The sequence below is a fragment of the Glycine max genome, chromosome 10 (assembly GCF_000004515.6).
Source record: "Glycine max cultivar Williams 82 chromosome 10, Glycine_max_v4.0, whole genome shotgun sequence".
Taxonomy (NCBI): domain Eukaryota; kingdom Viridiplantae; phylum Streptophyta; class Magnoliopsida; order Fabales; family Fabaceae; genus Glycine; species Glycine max.
The window spans coordinates 37,842,680-37,864,191 of record NC_038246.2 but is presented as its reverse complement, the minus strand read 5'-3'; the positions used below and the strand labels follow the sequence as shown (position 1 = coordinate 37,864,191).

The 21,512-nt window shown below is 35.9% G+C and overlaps 2 protein-coding genes and 1 long non-coding RNA gene across 5 annotated transcripts; 2 read left to right on the top strand and 1 right to left on the bottom strand.

The window, feature by feature from the left end:
* Positions 1-708: 708 nt before the first annotated feature.
* On the top strand, positions 709-5,563 carry LOC100820151 (transcription factor PIF3). 2 transcript variants are annotated; one of them, XM_014763164.3, is made up of 9 exons: positions 712-1,289; positions 1,593-1,794; positions 1,913-3,134; positions 3,230-3,334; positions 3,463-3,528; positions 3,913-3,978; positions 4,079-4,501; positions 5,051-5,171; positions 5,253-5,563. In XM_014763164.3, exons 2-8 carry the CDS (start codon positions 1,709-1,711, stop codon positions 5,156-5,158), a joined length of 2,076 nt encoding a protein of 691 aa, XP_014618650.1. In that variant the 5' UTR covers positions 712-1,289; positions 1,593-1,708; the 3' UTR covers positions 5,159-5,171; positions 5,253-5,563. The 2 variants fall into 2 exon arrangements, with proteins under 2 accessions (XP_006589101.1, XP_014618650.1); XM_006589038.4 differs by having other exon boundaries at positions 709-1,794.
* A 1,750-nt stretch (positions 5,564-7,313) lies between these two features.
* On the bottom strand, positions 7,314-13,759 carry LOC100790707 (titin). Of its 2 annotated transcripts, none has more exons than XM_014763162.3 (4): positions 13,529-13,759; positions 12,842-13,078; positions 11,544-11,635; positions 7,314-10,331 (listed from the first exon to the last, which is right to left on the bottom strand). In XM_014763162.3, the coding sequence occupies exons 2-4, from the start codon at positions 12,867-12,869 to the stop codon at positions 7,587-7,589; spliced, it is 2,865 nt and encodes a 954-aa protein (XP_014618648.1). In that variant the 5' UTR covers positions 12,870-13,078; positions 13,529-13,759; the 3' UTR covers positions 7,314-7,586. The 2 variants fall into 2 exon arrangements, with proteins under 2 accessions (XP_014618648.1, XP_014618649.1); XM_014763163.3 differs by having other exon boundaries at positions 11,544-11,632.
* A 139-nt stretch (positions 13,760-13,898) lies between these two features.
* Positions 13,899-14,847, top strand: LOC121172877 (uncharacterized). Its single transcript, XR_005886638.1, has 2 exons — positions 13,899-14,327; positions 14,427-14,847. It is a non-coding gene; the product is annotated as an uncharacterized lncRNA (long non-coding RNA).
* Positions 14,848-21,512: the final 6,665 nt, after the last annotated feature.

Below are 21,512 nucleotides of genomic sequence, written 5' to 3'. Positions count from 1 at the left end.
CTCAAGAGTATTGAAAATAATATATTCTCTAACCCATTTTATTTAAATTATATTTTTTATTAATTAGAACTTATTAAACTACAAAATCACATAAGTAAGTTTTATTTAATAAGAAGTAAGGCCTATATAATTTTATAATTTTTGATAAATTTTAGAAAATAATAAAACGTGTATTCAAAAAACGTATTCTTAAAATAAAACTTAGATGTAATTTTTTTATGTGTTTTTGTTATTGTTCTTTAAAAATTTCATTTTGACAATCCTTCTAATAAAAATTTACATGAAATATTTAATTGATTAAAACAGTTTTAATTGAGTTGGATATAGGAAACTCATAATATCAGGAATATTAAAATTCAATAAACACTTACGAATATATTTTTAAATTAATTCTCGCATCCACAATAAAAATTATATCCACATTTTTATGAAATGAGTCTATTTTTTAGCCAATTGAATCAATATTTGTTTACAAATTTACACTAAATATCATCATTGATTATATGGTGACACTTCAATTTTAGTTTTAAAAAAATAACACCAAAAGAAATTGCATATATATGTTTTTTTTTTCTTTTTTATCTTTCAAGGGCTAAAAACCCCAAACAAAAGGAGCGTGTGGTCCACTCGCTTAAGAGGAGGGTGAGCGTTTGATTCTGGAAGGGTCTGAAAAACTTAAACCACGACAACTTTTGACTAAACCATGGTTAGAACTTAGAAAGTAGAAACCCCTGAATTTCTCACTCTTTTCTGTTCCTGTCTGTCTCTTTTGTGTCACTGCTAGACACTTCTTTCTTCCGCATTGCTTCTCTGCAATTCTTTCGCCGCTTTCTGCGTCCATTTCGGTCTTCTGACATTTTGGGTCTTCTCTTTCTCCGAGCTTAGACACGCTCTCTTAAAAGATTGCTTTTTGATAACTTCCCAGTGGTTTCTGTGAACTGGGAAATGATCACCCCCACTCAAATAGTAGTGTTGCTGCATTTGGATTAGGAAAACCTCGTTGGTCACGATTCTCGAGGAGCCCCAAGGGTTTCCAAAAATTCCGTATCTTTTTGGGTACCCATTTGAGAAGAGATCACTGGGTTTCAGCCTGAAATTATTGGAGTTACATGGGTTTCCCTTGATCTCAGCCGAGAATCGGTGTCACTATTGTCGATGGAACTCAACTGGGGTGGTTGTGTTGTGTGTGCCAACCTGAATGCTGCTGATTAGGGAAAAACAAAAAAGAAAGAAAGAAAAGAATAAAAATAAGATTGAATCTTTTAAAACCCCTTACTATACCTTGCAAGGTTTGTGCATGACATACATACGTATACTTATAAGCCATTAAAGTATTTGTTTGTTTGACTGATGCTGTTTTATTAGTTTAATTATTTAATTATGCATCAAAGTATTGTTTCTCCCTGATAAGGACTTGTGATATTAAATATAAAGTTTTTTTTTTTGTTTTTTTTTTTGTAAATTATTGCTGTGATGTAATGTTAATGTAAGCTTGTTTTCTTCTCCTTTTATAATCATACCGTAGTATGATGAGTACTGCGACTTACGTCAGGTTTTCTTCTATGTCTTTCTACTTCATTTGGATTCCAAAGGTTTCCCAGTTAATATAGTAGAGTATGTAGGAAGCAACATTAGGTGGCTAAGTACCTTAGTTTGATTTGAGGCCTTTCTGAGTTTTTCGGTTCCGTGGATCGATTGATTCATCACCATGCCTTTATATGAGTTATACCGGCTGGCCAGAGAGAAGCTTGGTAAAGAAACTACCAGCACACGTGCTCCTGATCAATGTTCCTCGTAAGTTCATTAGCATAACCTGTTGTAAGCTTTTTCATATATGTGTTTGAATTTTGAATTGTATTCTTTTGTTTATTTATTTCTTAATGCTTTTTTGGGTTTGAAATATGATGTGCAGGCCAGAGAATGATTTTTTTGAGCTGGTTTGGGAGAACGGTCAGATTTCGAGCCAGGGTCAGTCCAGTAGAGTTAGAAGGAGCCCCTCTTGCAAGAGTTTGCCATCTCACTGCTTACCATCTCACAGTCCCAAGGCTAGGGATAAAGATGTAGGATATGGTAGCTACACAAGGTTGGGGAAATTTGGGGATTTAGACTCTGGATTAAATGAAATTCCAATGTCGGTGCCATCCAGTGAAGTGGATTTCTGTCAAGATGAAGATGTGTTACCTTGGTTGGATTATCCATCAATAGATGGTTCTTTGCAACAAGAGTATGGTTCTGATTTCCTTCCCGCCTCAAACAGTTTTACTCTATTGGATAAAAAAAGTAATGGCAATATGGCGTTTAGGGATTCTCAGAAAACTTCTGAAGAACAAGGGAATGTTTTCAAGGGTTCTTCAGCTGGACAGGTTGAGACTGCCAGACCTAAAGCTAGTAGCACCAGTCAGTTATTCCCCCCATCATTGCATCAGTGTCAAACATCTTTTGTTTCGTCTAGATCCAGAGCATCAGATATAACTGAAAATAACAATACGAGTAATGCAAACCAGGATGCGTCTTATGGCAAAATTACTCATATTCTATCTTCCTCAAGTGATTTTTCTAACGCAAAGGTGCAGAAGTGTGATCCACCTATGAATAGCAATGGTTCCAGTTCCACCATAATGAATTTCTCCCATTTTGCAAGGCCTGCTGCTATGGTAAGAGCTAATCTTCATAGCATTGGCCTGAAGTCTGGTTTGTCTTCATCAAGATCAGACAGTATGGAAATGAAGAATAAAGGTGCTGCTGCAACTAGCAGCAATCCTCCTGAATCAATTCTTGTTGATTCAAGTGTTGAATGTTTAAAGGAACCGATCATACAATGCCAGCAGGTTGTGGAGCAATCCAAGGCTGATGTGAACTCTTTGCTGCCAAAATCTGTTGAACAGAATGCTGTGCCTTCTAAGCAGTCAGAGCCTGCTGGTAAAGAGAGTGCCGCTAAGATTGATCTAATTCCCAATCAAGTTCCTGGTGACAATGGCACTAAAGGACAGACAGCTGCTGAAAAAAGTAAGGAGCCAGCAGTAGCCTCTTCCTCTGTTTGCTCTGGCAATGGTACAGACCAAGGTTCAGAAGAGCCAAATCAAAATTTGAAGCGAAAAAGAAAAGACACTGACGACTCTGAGTGCCATAGTGAAGTATGTCTTAGATTTATGGGGTTTTATCTGTTTAATCATTTCCTTACCTATTTTATAGTTTCCCTCCATTAACCAAGAAAACATTTTACATGAAGGATGTTGAGGAAGAATCAGCTGGTGCTAAAAAGACAGCTGGTGGGCGAGGAGGTGCAGGTTCCAAGAGAAGCCGTGCAGCTGAAGTGCATAATCTATCTGAAAGGGTGAGCAAGGCCATCTTCTATTTGTGTAGTATTAATTATTAGTTACAATTAGAAAACGCAACACATTTCCCCTTGAATCTTGAGTTTATGTGATTTCTGGTTTATCTAATTATAATTTATGCATACAGAAGCGAAGAGATAGGATCAATGAGAAGATGCGTGCATTACAAGAACTCATACCAAATTGCAATAAGGTTAGCTTGGCTTTATCTGCTTTTGCTTTTGTTAGACACACCTGAAAAACTTTGTAAGATTATGGAATGATGGTTAGTGGTTACCTCTAATAATTTGAACTTGAAAACAGACAGTTATTGAAGTTTTGTTCTAATGGAATGTGGAAGGTTTATCAAATCATCAGAAGTTACAACTAAAATCTATTGATTCAAACCTGAAGTTAAGCATTTTGTTTGCAGGGTTTAAATCCTCAACTTGAATATAAACATAATCTTTCATTAAGTATATTGGCAATAAAAGTAGAAGTTCAACTTGAACTATTAAAATACTCTGTACTTGTGTTGTATATTCATATTTACTTGATTCCTCATTTATATTGGTTTGTCTGACTTTGTATATATAAGGTGGATAAAGCTTCAATGCTGGATGAGGCAATTGAGTATCTTAAAACACTTCAGCTCCAAGTTCAAGTAATCTCTCTCCCCCTCTGGCTTTGGTTAAAATTTTCTGATCATAAATGATATACCTGAAGTGTGAGATTGATTCCTAATTTCCTATTTTCTTATGCAGATTATGTCAATGGGAGCTGGTTTATATATGCCTCCAATGATGTTACCTGCAGGAATGCAGCACATGCATGCACCACATATGGCTCCATTTTCACCTATGGGTGTTGGCATGCATATGGGATATGGTATGGGTTATGGGATGGGAATGCCTGACATGAATGGTGGATCTTCAAGATTCCCTATGATTCAGGTGCCCCAAATGCAAGGAACTCATATCCCTGTTGCACATATGTCTGGATCTACAGCTTTTCATGGGATGGCCAGAGCAAATCCTCCAGGGTTTGGGCTTCCTGGACAAGGACATCCCATGCCAATGCCGCGAGCTCCTATGTTTCCTTTTTCAGGAGGACAAATGCCAAATGTTGACCCACAAGTTAAGCAAAGCACTGGTGGCCGTGACTCAACTAGTCAGATGCCTACCCAGGTATGTTAACTGACATATTTCTTGACTTTTTATATAAATGTATCTCAGTAGCAGCATATAGGTTCAGCCCTGACATGTTATATATGTAGTTGCAAATATTGTTAAATTATTCAAAATATTCTGCTTCGTCTTATTCACTCGTTGCCCTCGACAGAGTTAAAAAGTGAAAAGTCCATTGTTCTCTATTTCTGCCTTTGTGCATTGTGTTTTACTAGTCATTCTAGGTCACCCAAAATCACGATTCTCAACTACTAAACTATTCTAGTTATTTAATTGATATTACTCCTAGAAGGTGTACCAGTGGTCAACTTTGATAAGTATAGATTTTATGGTTTGATTGAACATTTTCAATTTTAGAAACTGAAAGGAACATGTAAGAACATAAGATAAAAGTTGAAATCAAAAGTGATTATGTGATCTTTTGGCACTAGTATTGGTGCATGCTGGTCCCCACGATCAATTTTCATTTCATATTAATGAGAACATTTTGTTTCCATTCCGCTAGTCATAATCTTGATGTATGTGTTCTCCATTTTTTTGTTATGTTAGTGTGAAGCAGCAGCTGTTGGATTTGAGCAATCTACGTTGGCTCATAATAACGGTCATGCAACCAAGGCTAATGACAATGGATCTGTTAATCCTGGACCTGGCAGATAACATTTTGTGATTGGTAAATCTTCTGACTATGTATCTCTAAGCGCATGTATGTGCACAAAGCCTCATAAGACTAATTGTTGAGTTCTACTTGCAGGTTACGATCGATAAAACCGTGCCTAATGGAAGTTTTAAAAAATGAGTCCAAAGTCTCTTGCATTGCAGATTACCTGCCACACAGGATATATTTCAGAGTTATTGAGGTTAACCCCATCACAGTAACTACTGAATCCTAATTTCCGGGATCTGGACATTGCACGGATTTTGGTATCTTGAGCGGTGCAACTCATTTGTACATCCACTTAGTTAACTGTTCAATCTATTGGCGTAGAAATTTTATATATCCCTACAAATATGTATTCAAATGTTTGATCAGATTTTTCATAGTGATTCTTTGGATGAATGAAATAATAGTCTTTTTCTCTTTGTCCATGGCTATCTAGAAGCACTAAGATACCCTATCTCATATCTACTTCAAATCATCAAATGCTTGCTAAGGCCTAAGATATTAATAAAATATTTGTAATGCTTATCAATGTTTCGTTCGTTGCACTACTAACACTACTATTCTTACAAATATGTATTCAAATGCTTGATCAGATCTTTCATAGTGATTCTTTGGATTAACGAAATGAGGAATGATAGTATCACATACTCTACACACTCCATGAAACACATTATTCTCTATTTGTCAAAATTCATGAAAAACTACAAAATTAAGAGAGAAAAATATTAAATAAGATGTGAGATCGATAAAATTTTGTAATTTTTAATAAATTTCAATTAATAGGATGAAGTGTGTTAGAGAATGCATTTGTGACATTTCGTGAAATGAAATAATAGTTTTTGTTTTTTTTTGCCCATAGCTATTTATTTTGTCACCCTCCTAGTCCCGCAAAATTAATGAAAATGGGTACTCTAGAATTTCTAAGATGAGGCTTATTGTTGTAATTCAGCAATTCGAATGGAATTGTTAGAAAGGTTAGAGAATTTTTAGGAACACCCACTAATACAATAAAAGGGTTAAAATACCCTTCACCTTTTGTATAGATCGGCAATCCGTATGATTCATATGGATTGACGATCCATATGAGTTTTTTTTTAAATAATAAAAAATAAAATATATTTTTTAAAAAAATTCATATCGATTATCGATCTGTATGAACTTTTTTTTGACTCATACAGATTATTGATCCCTATGAGTCATATGAATTGTCAATCCGTATAGTAATATGGATTGTCAATTTGTATGTTTTAATTTTTTTAAATTGTTTTTTAAAATTTATTTATTTATTTAATTCATTTATAAAATTTGATAATTAAATAAATTTGATATTTAATTGAATGATGAATTTAGATGTTTATTATAATAATTAAAAATTAAATAAGTATGATGTTTAATTGAATGATGTATTTAGATATTTTTATAGCAATTGATAATTAAATAAATTTGATATTTTTTTACATATGTAACTACTTATTAAACCTATGATTTTTATTTATAATTTATAAATGTAAACAAATTAATTATTAGATAAAAATAATCATCACAAAATTTATTATGTAAATGTATATGTATATTAAATATAAATTAGAAATTTTAGTATTATATATAGCGACACTATTTATTTATAACATAATGTGTCTATTAACTTAGTTGGTTTCAGTGTTCTATTAATAATGTGGAAGACAGAAGTTCGATTTTTACTTGAATCATTAATTTTAAATTAAATCATAAATTATATTTTTGATTTTTTTTTTAAAATCCTATGGGTCACGTACGGGTACAGATTGCCAATCCATAATCCGTATCAAACTTATGAAAGGGTAAAATTGAAATTTCTCATCTTTCTGGGTGTACCAGCAAAACACTGGGTGTCCCTAGAAATTCCAGAAAAGTTATCTATGTGGATTGGTTGGTCTCGATCATATTCATTAACTACCTACCATACCAGTTACCACAAGGGTTGAGAAACATATATTAAGAATCTATAATCGAAGGAGGATCTGATCATGATTAGCGAAAGCTCTTCAGAAAAATGGATGCATAAGGATTGAAACAGTTTTGTAGTAAACAATCAATACTAGATCATTATGAGGTCTTTTTACAGAACGTTCAAACAAGTAAACTATACACAAGTTAAAATTGCCTTTCTCGTTTATCAACAACAAACAAAAAGCACAATGCATATTATCCAAAAGAATAAAACAGAACAAAACAATCAAATTTTACAGCACTGCCTAATGCATGGCCTAGTTCATCTTCTATATACACTACACTCTGCACACCCTTTTGCATTCAAACAAATTCAAGAGAAAAATTACAATGTATAAAAACCAACAAATATGCTATAATGCTATGCACCACGACAACGAAAAAAAAGAAAGAAAGCAAATACGTAAATGCTGCAAACTTGTTCACTCAGTTCCATTATTTGACTTTAATATCGCCCTTAGCATCCGAGGAAAGGTTTTTGGAGGATGGAGATTTCCCAGTGATAGCTTTCTTTGCTTTCACTAGTGACTGCTTAACCTTTGATATGATGTTATTTGATTGCTTTTGAGCTGGTTTTGCTGGAGTTTCTTTTGGAAGGTCCTTGGATGTTTTTGTTGCATCACTTTCCTTGGTGGCTTGAACCTCCTCAGTTTTCTCAGGCTCCACAGTTTGTTCTTTCTCTACCTTATCCGCTCCAGGTTCAACAGTTTCCTCTTCAAATTTAGATGCCAATGTTTCTCTAACAGGTTCATTAATAGCTCTAGAGATTTCTTCCACCTTTGAGTCAGTTTTCTCTTCCTTCTTGTCATCAACTATTGAGCTATCATTATCAACTTTCACACTCTCTACTGTTTCAGTTGTAGCTGCCTTTGCCTCATTCTGTTCCTCAACCCTTTTGCTTTCAAACTCTTCTTCTTGTGAGGATTCAGGGGAAACATTAGGTGCTTCAGGTTCCTTCTTGTCAACATCATCAATTGCAGCAACAGCAACCTTTTCCTCCACAGCAGCAGGAACAGAAATCTCTCTTTCTTCTTTTAGCTCAGTTTTGGCTTCCTCATCAATGGAGGCTTGTTCTGGAGTTTTCTTGATGTCAGCCGCTTCGTTTAATACTGCTTCAATCACGTCAGTGATGCTTGATTCTTTCTTGTCATCAACCTCTTCAACAACCTTTTCTGCTGCTTCAGGAGAAGGTTCCACAATACTTGCTTGAGGTTCCTCATTTGATGAAAATTGTGCAGCATTTACAGTCAAACTAGTTTCCTCTTCTGTGACCGTGTCAGCTGAAGTTTCTTCACTCTTGGAAGTCTCAAGCACAACTTCTGGAGAAGTTTCCCCAGGATTTTGTTGAGGTTCCACATTTGATAAAACTTGCTCAGCATTTTCAGTGAGGCTAGTTTCCTCGTCTTTATCAGTTTTCTCTTCTGTGACCGTGCCAGCCGAAGTTTCTTCACTCTTGGCAGTCTCAAGCACAATTTCTTGCTTAGTCTCCACTTCCTTACCAGCTTCTGCTACTTCCTCATCTACTTGTAGTTGCTCTCTTGGCTTTTCCTCCACTTCAGTTGACAGAAGTACTGGTTTCTCTGTTTTTTCAGGAACTGCTTTGGGCTCTGAGTTGCCATTGTCTGTGTCTTTTACCTCCTCAATCACTGAGTCTTTGGGAGGGTAAGCCTCCACTATATTTTCTAGTTGCTCTTCACTTTCAGCTTCAATTTCAGGAACAACTGTCTTAGGCTGCTCTTCTTCCTCTTGTTTTTCTGGTTCACTTTGGTTTTCATCAACTTTAGCAGCCACAAGCTCTGTTTTCTCTATTACACTTTGGTTCTCATCAACTTTGGCGGCCACGGGCTCTGCTTTCTCTGTTTGACTCTGGTTTTCATCAACTTTAGCTTCCACAGGTTCTGCTTTCTCTGTTTGAGAGTTGTTAGTCTCTTTCAATACCTCTGCCTCAAATTCTAGTTCTCTTGTTTTTACCTCTATGGCATCACCACTTTCTTCTGAGGATTCAGGAACTGCAGATGTGTCTTGTTTCTCCTCTTCTTCCTTTTGTTCCAATGATTGCTTTTCTGGTTCTGTCTGGCTTTCATCAACTTCAGGAACCACATGTTCTGCTTCCACTGTTTCCAAAGGCCCTGTTTCACTGTTCTTGGTCTCTTCCACCACATCTTCTGAGGGTCCTGTTGCTTTTTCCTCTATGGTATCACTCGATTTCTTTTCAGCTGATGGTTCAGGAACCCCAACTGCACTTGATTCTTCTGTTATTTCCTCCACTTGTGTAGCCACAGGCTCAGGAACCGCAACTGTGGTCGGTTTCTCAGCCTCTTGCGATTCTTTTTCTGGTTCTTCTGTTTTTTCCTCAACTAATGTAACCACAGGCTCAGGAACTGCAACTATGCTTGGTTTCTCAGCTTCTTGCAATTCTTTTTCTGGTTCTTCTGTTTTTTCCTCTACTTCTGTAGCCACCGGCTCAGATACCGCAACAACCGTGCTCGGTTGCTCTTTTTCTGGTTTTTCCTGCACTGGTGCAGCCTCAGTCTCAGGCTGCTCTTCCACTTGGGCACTTGTTTCCAAAACTTGAGCCTCTTTCACCACCTCTCCTTCTGATTCTGTCAGAGGACTAGTCTCATCTGTGTTGCTTGGTTTTTCAACGGCTGAAGCCGATGCTTCTGGAACGTCTTCTGCCTTCGGTTGTACTTGTTTCTCTTCATCTGTTTCCACAGGTTCCTTTTCTAGCTCCTGTGATAGTGTTTTCTCCACAGCTTGTTCTGTGGATGGTGCCTGATGAACTGGTTCAATGTCACTGATAGTGTGTGAGTCAGGAACCACTTCCTTCTCCTCCTTTACACTGTCTTCAACTGCAACGACAGATTCATCTGATGGCACAGAATCTTCAATCTTTTCTACTGCAACAGCAGGCTCAACCTTGTGATCATCTCCTTCTGTTGGGGGTGGTGTTGCACTTTGTGCTTCCTCAACCCTGTCATGTTTCACACTATCTTCAGCAGAAGCCTCTAACGCCAGAGAATCGTCGGATTTTTCGACCTCAGCTGCAGCAAGCTCTGCCTTCACCACATCTTCTTCTGTCTTAGATGAAGGAGTATTGTCATGTTTGACTTCATCTTCATTTGCTAAAGAAGCGATCTTTTGTGCAATGGACTCGTCCTTTTCCTTCTTCACATAATGCTATATATTAAAGACGAAAGAACATTAACAAACAATGAATGTAAGAACAAAAAACAAAGTACGAAACACGGTAGAATTTGAAACTAGTAGGGTACGTTGGAAAGACATGGCAAGACTAAAGCACAGAAATCACAACTTTTTCTGTCACAAATGCAATGAAAACAGTGGGGGTACCTTGATCTTGCATCTCCTTATCAAAAGGGTATCTATTTATCTTGCATAACACTCTACTACAGGCATTGACGGAAAAAGAGGGGGAGACACGTTGCAGATTTTCTTTTATAGCAGACCAAATTTTATTTGATTTAGGTTTGATACTCTTCATTTTTTCTTATCTTCCCCTTACATTTTTTCATATAGATAAAGAATGTGTTGGATTGACAATTTTTTATATACAAAAATAAAATTTTGAATCCAGTTTGTCCCTCTAGGTTATACTATAAATTAACAAAACTTTTGCATTATTTAAGAAGTGCAAGATTTTAAAAAAATAATAAGTGCAAGATTAACTTATTATTATTTGTGAGACTTATTACTAAGGAAACATTATTAACACGCAACTTTATGACATTTTGGTCTCAAACTTGTTTAGTTTTACGTAAGAATTCTAAATCTTTTATACATAGCAATAAATTACTAACAGAGTTATACATTTAATTGAGGAAAATCAAATTAAGAATAAATAAATAATTTTTAATTATTTATTTTGGCCTCACAGTACTTATTTTCTAGATCCGTCTTTAGTAGACTACAGGTATATTTTTCTTGAAGAGGACCGATGATGATCAAATTCATCTCATTTATCATTTTTATAATATTTGAATATATGTATCCTCACTAGGTCCTCTCCAAATTAAAAAAGAAAAATAAATGAGTAATTTTATTGATTACACAAAGTTATTACGAATTCTTAATAACCAATTATGGTTGGTGATGAAAAAAAAGTTGAAAAATGAAGTGACAAAACAGAACAATTTTTTTTTTTTTACTTTTTTCTATATTCATGATTTTTTTTTATCAAATTAAATAAAGATAGGTAATATGTTCATACTTATCCACTGGGTAAAGATAGGTAAGCTTGACTCCAAGAAAGAAACATAAAAAAAACTTGCATAGAATTGAGCACACAGTCACACTCACACACATACTACAGAAAGAAATTAAAGATCATATACAAGAGCTTTGAAAGTGGGGAAATTAAAATGAACAAACCTCATCAGTAGTAGAAGCATGATCAGATGCAGAAGTCTCAGTAGCCATGATGGAAAATTGGAGATGATCACCTTCCAAGTTGTGGAGAACTACTTCAGGTGGAGAAAGAAAGAAGAAAGTAGTAGTAAGTGAAGAGAGGAATAATTTGGTTGGCAACAACTCCAGGAAAAGAAGAAAAGCCAGTTCAACTTTTAGGAAGATCAGAACAACTAGTTTTCCACACAAAAAAGCAGAAACATAGATGTTTGACAGACTGTATCACATGAGCTGGTATGGTGGTCTCAATGATTTAGGAGGATTATTATTAGGATTAAGGTGCCACTAAAGTTTTCCCATTAAAAACAAAAAAGTATGTAATAAAAATAAAAAAAAAAAAGTTGATCATGTGTATAGCTGTGAACTGTGGCAAAGTGACTAGCTTTATTGGGGACCAGATCATCGATCAGCGGCAAGAAACTCATACATTTAACGGTTGAAATTGTTTGGGCCCTCTCCTCTTCTATATCTAACCTTGTGGTTCATAAGATTCCTCTACGTCATTAAGCTTATAATTAATAATTCTAATTAAATTTCATCATCTCGCCAAATTATATATGGAAACGATAAATGAATGCTGATATATCTAGTAGGCAAAAACTAAGGTATCTTCCACTTGTAGTAATTTATAATATTATGCAACTTGTTTCTTTTAAATTAAACTTTCTTTTTTGTCAGTTTTGTTGAGCCAATTTCTTAATTATTCATAATTGTGTACATCATTTGCTTGTTGTAACTAAAAAGTCCAGAAATTATCATAATTATTGTGCGAGAAATTATGTTCTACACATTAATTATTTCTTAGTTATTACGTCATTTTTATACACAAAATATTATATATCATATTTAATTTCTGTCTAAGATCTACAGACTTGTAAGGGATCTTGTACAGGAAATAAAATCATACAAAAATTAGAGTGACATAGACAAATATATAATGTACAAATATCATGAATATATATATATATATATATATATATATATATATATATATATATATATATATATATATATATATATATATTGTAACATACAAATATAATGATATTTGCTAAATAATTATGTTCACTTTGGTCATTATTATTATTGGATACCTAGTCTACCTTGTTTTTATATCTGTACCAAGATCAACGGTTAGGAAAATTATTATAATTCACTTAAAAAAAGATAAAATAGATAAGTTTATGATTTGAAGGTGGTGTTTTCTTCCACGGTAGGATGATAGAATTTGTTTGAGTTTTCAAACTTGGATTAAGACATACCACTTCGATGAAAATGATGCTGCCTCATGTCACTTTATTGATGTTCGCTTTTTGGGCATAATAGGGTACCCCCCTCCCCCCTCTTTTTGTTCGAATTTTTCTCCCCTTTTTTATTTTGGTATAAAAATATTAAATAATTTTGATTAACTTTATGTGTGTGATGTTACGCTACTTTCCGATGGCATGATGTATTAATTGTTACATTATATCCAATAAATGCAGATTGAGCAACATTCCCTGCCAAGAAAAATATTGAGAATTAAGAAGACAAAAAATTGAAAGAAAAATGCATAACAAGGCTAAATGCATTTTAAACTAAACAAATTGTTTTGGATTAACAATGCAATACTTTTTTTCTTAACAAAAAAACAACAACAATGCAATACTTTTCGGGCTTGATCAATGTTATGAAGCTGAAAACCATAAAATACTGTCCGTTTTGTTTGTTTAACATTTTAAAACTTTTAGCCAACGAGTTCAACCTTTCCATGATCTGTTTTTCGTTCTTTAAGCCTTAACCTAATCATCTTTTAAATCCCTAAAGGAAAATGAGTATTCTCAAGTATCATGAGTCAATAGTCATGACAGCTGCCACAGCTCTCTTTTTAAAGATAAAAGACTAGTGTACACTGAGATTTGTTGAAAAATTATGACGTCTCATTAGCACAAAAATGCAAAGAAGCCCACCTTCTTTATTTATTGAGTTGGTTCACCCTTCACATGTCCCCTCATCTTTGGAATCTTCCATCAACCCCATTTGTGAACTCAAGCTGTGTAAGATTCAAGGTGGTCCTTCAATACTTAAGCCTGTAATTTTCTTAAATAAGAAGAGAGGAAAAAAAAATGCTTTCTTATAGTGAAGGATGCTGTTTTTTCTTTGTCCTAGTATATAGAGGACACTATGGGCTTGAACATTCATGCTTGAAAGGTATTGATTAGTTGGAAATTTATATATAGACCCAACTTGACCATTAGTTGTCTCCAAAAGAAAAATACCTCTTCCATGCTTTAAAGTAGAGAGAAGTTTGGTGTTTGGCCTTTCCTTCGAGTATAGTATAATGTTTTTTCGTTTTGATATTTTCGGCATCTAGAAGCCACAATTAATTAATCTATGTTTTTATTTATTTATTTTATTTTTGTTAATCTAAGTTGAATAGGGTAGACTCATTTATGAGGATAAAATACTCCTTATTTTTTATTTTTCCATTCACAAGATCTTAGTTAGGGAAAACTAATTAAGTTGGCTAATCTATGATCACTTGAACTATAACATGTGTTAGCTAGCTTTGATTTTATGATGTTAGTGTACTCTTTGCATGTCATCACAAGTTTGGTGTTCGTCAACACTAAAACTAAAACCTTCCCCCACCACCTCTCATCTTGCTTCCCTCAAACAATTAAACTTTTCTCTTTTTTCTTCAACACAAAAGATCTTTTTCCATGGAGAATGGACATATGATCCCCCAGAATGCCAACGAGCGTATGTGTATGTACATTTTCTTTCCCTTTTTCCTTTTGGACTAGCTCAATTTGATTCTATATGAGTATGAGTGGCTTGTGACAATCCCTCATAGATCGATTTCAGTTTTGTACGCGAAGTTGACAGATAAAGGTGGAGCAGAACGAAAACGATGTTCAAAATTAGTTAGGGCATAGATGAGAGATCAAATTGTTTGCAGTAAATTATTTGATAAGAGTGGTGGAGAAGTGAAGATGTGCAACGAAATGGGGTCACTCTTACTTGGAAAGGTTCACTTGGATCCACAGCTTTGTGAGACAGCTGAAGAAGTAGATCCTTCTTTAATTTGCTGAAAAAGGTTGTGTCATGTGCTCCAGCATTCAAGATAATATTTAGTTAAAGAAACTAATGGCTTGTCAATGTTAGTGGTAACTAATGGAGTATAGGCAATGGGTGGTGCGGGATATTATGATATTAATGTAAAATATTTACTAATTTTATTAAAAATTAATCTCAGCAGAAAAATCATGTTTTCGTGATGTTTGTATATTAGAGTCTATTTTCACTGATAATTATTAAAAAGAAAATACATTATTTTATTTTTATTTTCATTTTCTTTCTTATATTATTTTTTAAAAAAAATTGTATAAGATAAGTTACATGCATGTGAGTGCTTACACAACATATTTCTGCACACAGAAGAATGATGAATTTGCCGCACCTGCACCTTTGTCTTCTTGCGCAGTCCATTACAATTTTGCATGATGTCAGCTACGTACAACACCGATAAGGCCGCATTAAATCATATTCTTGCTCCAACTCCAAACACAAACCACTGCTTTTTGTATTATTGCCCCCAACTTGGTCTTCTGTCGTTTGCCATTCGTTTTAATTCATATCTTTCTTTTTTTCCTTCCAAAACCTATGGAGAGGTTTGAGTTTGGGTCCATGTGGTTATTTGTGGAGTTTGAAGGACGTGGTATGGTCATTTTGACCATCATTGTTAATGGTACAAGTTGTTAAGTTCATGTTACAATGTATGTTAAGTTTTATTTTAGGACAAAATTTAGATTTAGATGTTTTTTATATTATTCTTCAATTAGAATTGAAGTTTTATCATAAATATATACAAACTCCACTTCGAATAAAATCTGAACTTGAGCTTTAATTTTAAGCATAAGTTAAGTCTACACCTCTTTTTTAGAGTAATTCAATTGTGTTTCGATTTGGACTTAGACAATAACAAAAATTTATACAAAATTTAGTTTTCTTTGAGCTCGGGTCTTATTTTAGAAAATTGAAATAAATTTAAGTTTTTTGGGCTTAACCTCTTATAGTTTATAGCCCACAACTAAACAAATATAAACTGGCTTGCTAAAATGTAGGATTTAGACTTTAAAATTTGAGCATTTTAGTCCAATCCAATCAAGTCCTAATCTATGCTTAGTCCACAAAAGTTTGTACAAATTAGGCTTTTATTGAACTTGTACCTCATTTTAGAAGTTAAAATTAAATTTTAGTTTTTTTTTTTTTGTCTCAATCTACATTGAGCTTGTGATTTGTCCCACCCATAATCCTCTTGATAAAATGTTGGATTTGAACTTTAAAATTTTAGCACAAATTAAATTGAGTCTTTTTAGCTTGATATTACCGTAGCCAGTAAAATCTCATGCAAACGAGGCCTTTTAGTAGCCTTGAACTTCATTTTAAAAGTCTAAATTGATTTTGAATTTTCTTGACTTACAATCTACATTTGGCTTGCAATTGACACAAGCCATTCATAACTAACTCTATGAAAAGCAGGACTTAGGCTCTAAGCTTTAAGCACAAATTGAATCCAACCTTAACCTACAAAACGCTGATACAAATTAATGTTTCATTGGATTTCATTTTAGAAGTCTAAATTAATTATGGATTATTATTTTATCCAATCTTTTATAACTAATCACAACCTGCATCGATCCTCTGATTTGTCCTACCCAAACCCACCCAATGAAATGTTGGATTTCAACTTTAAATTTCAAACACAAATTTAGTTTGAATCTTTTTAATGTAATTCAATCATGGCATGATTTGGACTTTGCCATGCAAAATCGTTAAAAAAATTGAATCTTTTCTATTATGCTCCAAGTCTCATTCCATTCCCATTCATCATAATCTTGTGTGAAGAATCTTGCATTTTTTAGTAGATTTTTTTAATGAAAATATATAGATTGATAACATATTTTTAAAACTAAAAACAAAAATAACTGAAACTATAGACTAAAAAATAGTTATAATTTTTTAAAATTTAAAATATATAAAACTACTTCAGATGGATCCTTAGTTTTAATGTTAATTTTTTTCTAATTCTTTCTAATATAAATAAAATTAATGGTGATTCGATAATTTTTAATATTTTTTATATGATTATATTTTTTGAAACTTTTAAATAAATTTTTAATATTTTGAATTTAATTTTATTCAAGTTATATATTTTTGTACATTTAATTTAAACTCACAATATTTCATATAATAATTTATAAATGAATTTTATTAGCGAATACTTAACTACTTATTTTTTCAGTACGGTCTCAAACTTGGATTTTATATGTATAAAAATTCAAACTAACAAAGTTCGTGTATTAGATTCTTCTTTACTTAAAACAAAATTGTGTTTTAGAATTGTACTTACCAAAATTCGGAGCTGACATACATCAAGGTGAACATGGTTAAGGTGGACTCCTGAACTTCACATGTCGAACTGAGAGTGACTTTTGTTAAGAGGACAAGAGAGGAGACTTGCAAAATAAAGGATTTCGACGCTCAAGTAAGTATATGAGTTTGGAGAATAAGCAAGAATGTATAATAGGGTATGCAAGCAGGTGTGCGTAGTGTGTTCGAGTGTCGAGAGTATGAGAGAACCTGGTACTTATAGGAGTGAGTGGGAACTATGGGTCCTTGTTTGTAAGGGATGTTATAACCCTTGCAGATAATCACCAGTAGCTTATAAATAAAGTTAAAGATAATGTATAGCTTAGAGATAAAAGCTAGTAGATAATTGTTACTTACAAATAATGTGTAGTGTTGTAAATAATTGAATACCTGCTAAGAGATAAAATGGTAACAATATATTCAAATATTAAGAGGTTAGGGATAACCTGTTGGTTGGGGGAGCCTAGCTAATAAGGATCGAATGTTAGTGCTCCTGTTCTTGGGTTGACATGGAGGGATGACACAAGTTTCAGAGTGCCATGTAGGATGCTACATGTATTTTGCGGACCCTGGACAGTACATAAGCCCCCCAAGCTCTGAGCTAGATTGAAGGTGAAAGAGGTTATCCAGTGTTGAAGATTGTCTGATATTCGGGGTAGTAGCCTTGACAAGTAGGGGGGTGATGAGTTTGTCAAGCCCCCGAGCATGGACAAGTATTGTTCGGTGTCGAGAGTGGTATCCTCGATCGATGTGAGAATTGCAGGTTTATTAAGCTTGTCAAGGCCTCGAGCCTGGACAAGTGATGTTTGGGCTGCTTCTGTTAGGTTGTCTGGGGTGGACATGCTTTTGGTTTTGCAGGCGAGGTCTGACATGTTACATGAGGGAAGTCTCTGTATTTGACAACTTTACCCTTTTTTAACCGTTGGAAAGTGAATTGAAGACAAGTGTTATGTTCTTTCTGATGCTACAGGTGTGTGTGGCGCACACACAATACTCTTGCGTACATGTCACTCGTGGAGTGGGCACGTACTTGAGACGTGATGTGTGGGTGAGTGGGGTTGCATTGTGGTGCAAAAAATTAGGGCACCACTTCGGCTCCCACTAGTTATCGAAGAATCTGTCCCCTCTTAAAATGGAAGGGACTTTTGATTTCAAGTCATCGTCACTTTGATTTCTTGCCTCCTAAATCTTTTTTGCTTTCGTGCTTGTGATTCCTTTTCTTTTTCATTCTTCAAGGCATTCCTTCTTTTGACAATGTCTTCGTTTATGTTTGACTTCGTCATCGACATGGGTGGCAGTGATTATGGGGGTTCGATTCAACAACCCCTCATGAACCAGGAGGTCATTTCCATTGGTGGTTCCTCCTCGGATGATACTTGCCATGTTGCCTCCGACTACGAATTCTCTTCCTCAAAGAGGTTGAGGGTTTCACGTAGTGCTAGTGGAGACACCTCTTGTTTCCATAGGCTGTGTTGGACCTTGTGGCCTCAATAACATAAGAGGGATAGGCTTAGAATGTAGAAGAAGCAACAACAATCAATTTAATAATTTTCTTTAAACATGAAAGGAAAAATTGATTGCAATAACATAAATGAGATAAAGGAAGAGAGAATGCAAACACAGTTTTATACTGGTTCGGCCACAACCCGTGCCTACGTCCAGTACTCAAGCAACCCACTTGAGATTTCCACTATCTTTGTAAAATCCATTACAAAGTCTGAACCACACAGGGACAACCCATCCCTTGTGTTCAGGAATCCTTTACAACAAGAGACTCACAGTCTCTTAACCAATCTCATTGAATAAGAAGAATGGAAGAAGAATTCTCTCTTCAAGAGAAGAATATTACAATGAAGATCCATGGATGAACTCTTAATGGATTTGCAAGTGTTTGCCCAAGAGTTCTTTGAGAGAGCATTTGACAATGAAGTTCTCTTGGAATCTCTCTCATTTTCTTTTGAGAGGATAAGACATTTTGGACCAGCAAAACTCTCTCTCTGCATAAAATTCGTGCCCAAGTCACCTATTTATAGGCCTTTGACGACCATTGACAAATCTAATGAAAAGATGTGACTGTTGGCAGATTTTCTGAAAACTTTCCACTGGTAATCGATTACAATGTTTGTGTAATCGATTACACAGTTATAATTTGAAGGGTTATGACTTTTGAATTTGAATTTCCAAAGTTTCATTGCTGGTAATCGATTACAAACATATGGTAATCGATTACATGTTGAAAATTCAAATTCAAAACCTTTTTCAACAGCTATTTCTCAACCCTGTCTTCTGGTAATCGATTACACTTCCTAGTAATCGATTACCAGAGCCTTGCATGTCTTGAAAGCACTTTGTTTTAAGGCAAGGCTTGGTCTTTAGTGAATCTTGAAACAAGGCTTTGTTTGTTGAAGCAATCTTGAATTATTCTTGAAGCAAATGCTTATCATTTGAAGCAGCCTTGTTAGATTCTTCTTTGACATCATCAAAATCATGTATACATACATTCACAGGCTGACGTAGCCTTTCCCTGCTTCCCCAGCTAGGGAGCCTATCCCAGTCACTGTGATCATCCCCTCTTCTGCTTCTGGGGGAGCAAGGAGAAGTGGTGGGGAGGTTAGGGCGTTTCCCTGCATGCGATGTAGCCATAGCGGTGGGTCACCATCATCCTCACTTGTCATTGTTGGCTATGAGTGGGTGAGGGATGATGTTCTGAAATATAAGTCCTCTCTCACCTTTGCAGTGAGTGTCGCTGCTCTATAACACCAGGTGAAGCTGGCAAATCCTGAGGACTCCTGCAAGATAGTCGTCCAGGCTTGCGGGAGTGACAACTTCCTTTTCTTGAGGGCAGTGTCGAGCAGTCCACCCTTCTTTTTTATGTAGTGGTGTCTGTTTGAGGTCAGGGGTCTCGTTCTCCCCTTGAACACTTTCCAATGTGCTCTTCTTGAGAACTTGAACATGACCTCTTTCCAACTCCACCCAAACAGTTGGGCCATGGTGAGGGCCTTTGAAATTTTGTGCCATTTCTTCAACATCCGGCCTGGTGTGCCGATCTTCTTGTTTTTCCTTCTAGATGAAGCTAATTGGCAAAATTATTTGGGTCTCCTTGAACAACGTGTCTAAGAAGTTGTTTGAGTTTGACTAAAATGTCTTTCACCGCTTCAAGGACCGTTTCTTCAAGGTCTTGGCTACTGATGTCACGGCTAATGATTTGCCACTAATGTTTAATAGGGACGGGGAGCCCCGCTTCTCGTTCTATTGGCAGTCTGATCCCATCAGGTTCAAGTTGTTTGATGAGGATTTGTTGACCCTTGTGGAGAAGGTCGACAAAGCTATTTTAGAGCAGCTGTCGGCCTCGTCGAACATGCGGGCCATTCTGTCTTTTCCCTCGACAGGCCAGTGATCCTCTTGTTGTCTTAGATGGTAAACATTTTATCTTGTTTTGTCTTCCTTCTTTGTGTCTGAACTGTATTGTGACTTGAATTGACATTTATTGTGCTATTGTTTCTTGTTTTGCAGGAATTATGGGTGGCTTCCCTTGGAGGCCACTTCTGAACTAGATCGAACCTACTAGTGGGACTGTGCCACCGTCTGCTGCTGCTACTGCTCCTACTACTAAAGAAGAGGATCAACCTATTGTTGAGGTTGGCCTTATTATTGGTGCTGCTAAGATTGCTTCCAGTGCCCCTTCCTCTATTTTGACTAAGAGGAAGCGAGATGATGGTGTTGGGACATTGGGCCGCAAGAAGTCGAAGGCCCTTTTGAGCCTTCGTGCATTGAGGCAAGCTGCAGGGTTGATGCCTGGTTCGGGTCGCCCTTCGAGTTTGCAAGATTAGCCTTCGGCTCCGTCAACCATCGAGGCTTCTACTCCTACTGCTATTGTTACTGTTACTCCTGCTCCTCCTCCTCCTGCTATGCCTGTTTAGGAGGCCGCTCCTACTACTGTTGAAGTTAGTGCTCTGACCACTTCAACCGGTCCTGTTGTGGCGCCTTAGTCCATCGTCCCTACACCCTTGTTGAGTGCTGGTGTGGCGACCACCAGTGCTCCTGTGATGCTGCCTCCTTCTTCTACTCCACCATTTCCACCCTCTATTGTGTTGGCGGTGGCATTGCCTTTCTCGTTATTTCGTCCTCATATTTCTTTGAACCACTTGTACACCTCCAGTGATGCTGATTCACAATAGGGTGCAAGTTACAAGGCAAAGCAAAAGACCTCGGGTGGCAGTGCCCTTGCCAAGTTACTGCTTACCATGTTGGATGGTTATGAATTGTTCGAACACTGCAAGGTTTTGCAGGAAGAGAAAAAAGACTTGGCTGGCAAGGTGGAGGGCATTGCGGGGAAGATGAACGAGCTTGCTAAGGTGGTGGCAAACCTGAAGGGTGATTAAAAGTGTCAAAGTCCATGCTGGAGGAGTTTGAGTTGTGGGCGGCTATGGAGAGGGAGGCCGACAAGGATGTTGAAGAGGAGCTTCTGATGTACAAGAAGGAGGTTATGGAGTAGCATGAAAAGGGCTTCAACAAGGT